Genomic DNA, 5,083 nt, shown 5'->3' with positions numbered 1-5,083 from the left:
AAATTATTTTATTGATTAAAATATATTTTAATATAATAAATAATTTAAAAATTACATAACAGTAATCACAAAATATTAACATTTGAAATTTTTTCTAGTTGTTAATTATATAAATTATTCATATTATAATAAAACAACTATCAAATTTACTCTTGAATTATTTTACATGAAAAAAAAAATTAGTCCTATTCATGATATAATGTGATTATTTTACGGAATTAACAATTAAAAAAATTTTATAATATGATTATTTTATATTTTTTTATTATTATATAATTTTTAAATTATTTTTATTATAAAATTTTAATGAAAAATAATAAAATATTTAAATATAAAATTTAAATTAATTGATTATTTATTAATTAAATAAAAATTTTAGATTTTCTTAAAAAATAAATTAATCTCTTAAAAAAAAGAAAAGAAATCTCTTCTAAGAAGAAGAGACTTCATCTTCGTCCAGAATGATCTGCATTTTGTAAGCTCTCTTTCTCTCTCTACAATGGAGAACGGTCTACCCGAAGATCTCTCGGATTCAACTCAGGTACCAGACTTCGACAATGATCATTGTCTCTATCTCGTCCCCTTCAGGTCTCTGAATTTCTTTGCTTTCACTTGCGTGCATTCTCTTCCAAACCTGAACCTTTGATTGACTCTGGAGCTTCATTTAGTTTCATTCGAATTTGTGCAAGGGGAGGTTCAAATACCGTTCAATTATTTAGAAATGTGAGATCGAGGACTAGAAGAATGAAATTTTGAGAAATGGGATGTGAATTGAATTTGACTTTGTTAAATGGGTGTACTTTGGAATGTTTTGAATATTCATTGCTATTGTTTTCTTCCTAGCTTTGAATTCTCGGCATCCAAAGAGGGAATCCTCATGGAAAGAATTTTTTTTATTATTATTTTAAATGTGCCGCGAAGTGGTTGGGCCTGCGTTTAATTTGATTGAATTTGTTAATTGGATTTTTAGGTGGTGGAAGGATGCGCAAGAATCAACATCTGATGAATCCGATGGTAAGAGAGCGGTTCTGTACAAGGGAACTTCAGGTTCTTCCTATGCGGGTCATATGAAGCTCATCAACAGCATATTCAACTCGGATCTTGTATTGAATTTGAGGAAATTGTTTTATTTCCTTGACCATTGTTGGTTTCATGATGAAAATTATTGACAAAGGGTATGAGTCAGGTGTACTTTACATTCTTGATAAGTGTGAATCGAGATCTATTGTTTGCTCCAGTACCTCAACTGTTCTTGAATAAAGAAGTTCATTGTAGATTGGGTCATCATTCTTTATCAATACTAGAGTGTGAGTCATGTCAGTTTGTTAAGCATCATCGTTTACCTACTATACTAAGTCAATGAACGGGCTTCATCTTGTTCTATTACTTCTAAATTTGGATTTAGATATTTTATTACTTTTATATATAATTATTCTCGTGTTACATGGTTATATTTAATGAAAAATCATTCTGAGTTATTTTATATTTTTAATGCTTTTTGTGTTGAAATTAAAATTTAGTTTAATACTTCTGTACATATGTTAAGAAGTGATAATACAACTCAACTCAACTAAGCATTTATCCTAAAAATTTAGGGTTGGCTATATGAATTCACTTTCTCTACTCTAAACGATTTTGGGTTAAATTCTCAGAAATGTGTAATATTTCTAGGTCATGTTGTAATACTCTCCTCCAAGTCAATTTAGGTCTACTCCTTTTTTTCTTTCTATTATCTAACCTAATGTGCTCTACTTGTTTAACTGGAGCCTCCGTATGTCTACGCTTCATATGACCAAACCACCCCAATCTCCATTTTCTCAACTTATCTTCAATTGGCATCACTCCTACCTTTTCTCTAATACTCTCATTACGGACTTTATCTAGTTTAGTATGGCCACTCATCCACCTTAACATTCTCATCTCTGCAACTCTTATTTTAGACGCATACGACTCTTTCAGTGCCCAACACTCACTACCATATAATATAGCCGGTCGTATGGCTGTACGGTAAAATTTTCCTTTTAACTTATTGAAAATCTTACGATCACATAAAACTTCCATAGCACGTCTCTACTTCAACCATCCGGCTTTAATCCTATGACTAACATCTTCCTCACATCTCCCATCTACTTGAAGGACTGAGCCTAGATATTTAAAGTGATTACTTTTGGACAGTACCACTCCATTCAAACTAACTCCTTCTCTATCACCAGTTTGGCCTTCACTGAACTTACAATGCATATATTCTGTTTTCGTTTTTACTTAACTTAAAACCCTTTGACTCTAGAGTACTTCTCCAAAGTTCTAGCTTTCTATTGACTCCTTCTCTTGTCACATCTATCAGAATAATATAATCCGCAAACATCATGCACCAAGGAATACTCTCTTATATATGTTTCATCAATTCATCTAAAACTAATGTAAAAAGGTAAGGGCTTATGGCTGATCCTTGGTGTAATCCAATTGAGATCGAAAAATCTCTTGTGTTCCCTCCCATTGTGCGCACAATAGTAGTTGCTCCTTCATACATATCTTTCAACACTTGTATATACCTAATAGATACCCTCTTTTGTTCTAACACATTCCATAAGATATTTCTTGGAATACTATCATAAGCCTTCTCCAAATCAATAAAAACCATGTGTAGATCTTTCTTCACATCTCTATATTTCTCCATCAAGCTTCTAATGAGAAAGATCGCTTCCATAGTTGAACGACCGGGCATGAAACCAAATTAATTGAGAGAGATAGAAGTATCATGACGTAATCGATGCTCCACAACTCTCTCCCACAACTTCATAGTATGGCTCATGAGTTTAATTCCCCTATAGTTTGAGCAACTCTGTATGTCTCCCTTATTTTTAAAAATAGGTACTAAAATATTCTTCCTCCATTCATCAGGCATTTTTTTTGAGTTTAGAATCTTATTAAATAATTTAGTTAACCATGCCACTCTCATATCTCCCAAACACTTCCACACTTCAATTGGTATTTCATCGAGTCCACAGGCTTTACCCACTTTCATTCTCTTAAGTGCTTCCTTTACTTCTAAAGATCTAGTCTTTCTAGTATAATTCACATTCTTTTCTATTGTTCTATAATCTATATTTACGCTATTACCATTTTGACTATTATTAAAGAGATCATTAAAATAATTTCTCCATCTTTCTTTAATATCCTCATCTTTCACCAACACTTTTCCTTCTTTATCCTTAATGCACCTAACTTGATTGAGATCTTGACATTTCCTTTCTCTTCTCCTTGCTAATCTATAAATATCTTTCTCCCCTTCTTTAATTCCAAGTTTTTCATATAACTTTTCAAAGGCCTGTGCTCTTACTTGACTAACTGCCTTTTTTGCCTCTTTCTTTGCTATCTTGTACTGTTCATATGTCTCATTATTATCACATTTAGGTAATTTCTTATACCATTCCCTTTTTCTCTTCACTGCCTTTTGTACTTCCTCATTCCACCACCATCTCTCTTTTGAGGGTGGTCCATGTCCTTTAGACTCTCTAAGTACTTTTCTAGCTACTTCTCTAATCTTTGATGCCATCTGTATCCACATATCATTGGCCTCCATAACCAGCTTACATACTTCAGACTCGATAAGCTCATTTTTGAACTTCACTTGCTTTGCTCCTTTGAACTCCCACCACTTTGTTCGAGCTACACTATTTCTTCTAACCTTACTTGAATTGTTCCTAAACTTAACATCTAAGACCACCAACCAATGTTGACTTGTTTAAAGCCTCTCTTGGAATGACCTTGCAATCCTTGTATATAACTCTATTTGTCTTCCTAGTTAAGAGGAAGTCAATTTGGCTTCTATATTGCCCACTTTTGAAAGTCACTAAATATGACTCTCTCTTTATAAAGTAGGTATTTGCTAGCATTAGGTCGTATGCCATAGCAAAATCCAGGATGCTTTTTCCCTCCTCATTTCGACTGTCAAAACCAAAACCTCCATGAACATTCTCATAACCTTGTCTATCACTTCCTACATGTCCATTCAAATCTCCACCAATGAAAACATTCTCTTCATTCGGTATGCTTTGCATTAAATCATTCATATCTTTCCAAAACATTTGTTTACTCTCACTGTCTAGTCCTATTTGTGGGCATAAGCACTAACTATATTTATTATTTCTCCTTATAGTACTAGCTTTACTAGTATAATTCTATCTCCTACTCTTTTCACAGCTATTATTGCGTCTTTCAATGTCCTGTCTATGATTATGCCCACTCCGTTCTTGTTTATCTCATTTCCGGTAAACCACAGTTTGTACCCTGAATTACCCACTTTCTTACTTTTCTCTCCTACCCATTTAATCTCCTAAATGCAAGCAATATTCGTCCTTCTCCTTTCCAAGGTATCCACAAGCTCCATTAATTTTCTTGTAAGTGATCCAACATTCCAAGTACCAACCTTGATCTTCCTCCTATCCTGCTCCTTTCTAATTGGTCTCCTTCTATGATATCTTCTATTATTTTCTATGTCTATCTTGTGTTTTGTTCCATTATTTGTTCTACTATTTGTCCTATGGACTAACTTCTTTACCCACACCCGTCCATGATGTGGGAACCCTTGCTCACTTAACACCACACTCGGGCGTCGGCATGGCGCGTCGCTTTTGGTGAACGCCCTACACCCTTCCATATTTTTCACTACACTCGGGCTCCAATGTAGCGCTTCGTTAGTAGAGGATGCCCCAATGTTTATATCATTTGAATCCATATCATAAAGGTGTGACGAAATTTTTACGCTGGTTGTCACTTACCGCAACCCTCCTCCTTTATCCGGGCTTGGGACCAAGTAAGCGCAAACTACTTAGACGGAGTTATGTTAAGAAGTGATAATGCAAGAGAATATTTCTCTGAGCACTTCCAAACCTATATGACTCAAAATGGTATTCTTCACTGGTCTTCCTTTATTGATACACCATCTCAAAATGGTGTTGCCGAAAGAAAAAATCGACATCTTCTTGAGGTGGCTATGGCACTTGTTTTCTAAATAAAGATACTTAAACATTTTTGGACTGATGCAGTTTCTATAATGTGTTTTTTGATTAACACATGCCAT

General features: G+C 34.0%; 1 protein-coding gene across 2 annotated transcripts; it reads left to right on the top strand.

The window, feature by feature from the left end:
- The first annotated feature begins 436 nt into the window (after positions 1-436).
- On the top strand, positions 437-1,492 carry LOC110641778 (ubiquitin carboxyl-terminal hydrolase 8-like). Of its 2 annotated transcripts, none has more exons than XR_002492340.2 (2): positions 437-541; positions 971-1,492. XR_002492340.2 is itself a non-coding variant. In XM_058144465.1 (2 exons), exons 1-2 carry the CDS (start codon positions 500-502, stop codon positions 1,167-1,169), a joined length of 288 nt encoding a protein of 95 aa, XP_058000448.1. In that variant the 5' UTR covers positions 443-499; the 3' UTR covers positions 1,170-1,492. The 2 variants fall into 2 exon arrangements, 1 of the variants encoding a protein (XP_058000448.1); XM_058144465.1 differs by having other exon boundaries at positions 443-588.
- The last annotated feature ends 3,591 nt before the right edge of the window (positions 1,493-5,083 follow it).

Source organism: Hevea brasiliensis, chromosome 1 (genome assembly GCF_030052815.1).
Source record: "Hevea brasiliensis isolate MT/VB/25A 57/8 chromosome 1, ASM3005281v1, whole genome shotgun sequence".
In the NCBI taxonomy this organism is placed as follows: domain Eukaryota; kingdom Viridiplantae; phylum Streptophyta; class Magnoliopsida; order Malpighiales; family Euphorbiaceae; genus Hevea; species Hevea brasiliensis.
The sequence above is the reverse complement of the archived record's forward strand: the minus strand, read 5'-3'. Positions and strand labels throughout refer to the sequence as shown.

Coding starts and splice junctions, on each gene's coding strand:
- LOC110641778 (XM_058144465.1), top strand. CDS start 500: ATGGAGAACGGTCTACCCGAAGATCTCTCGGATTCAACTCAGGTACCA. Junction 589..970: donor CTCTATCTCGTCCCCTTCAG/GTCTCTGAATTT, acceptor TTGGATTTTTAG/GTGGTGGAAGGATGCGCAAG.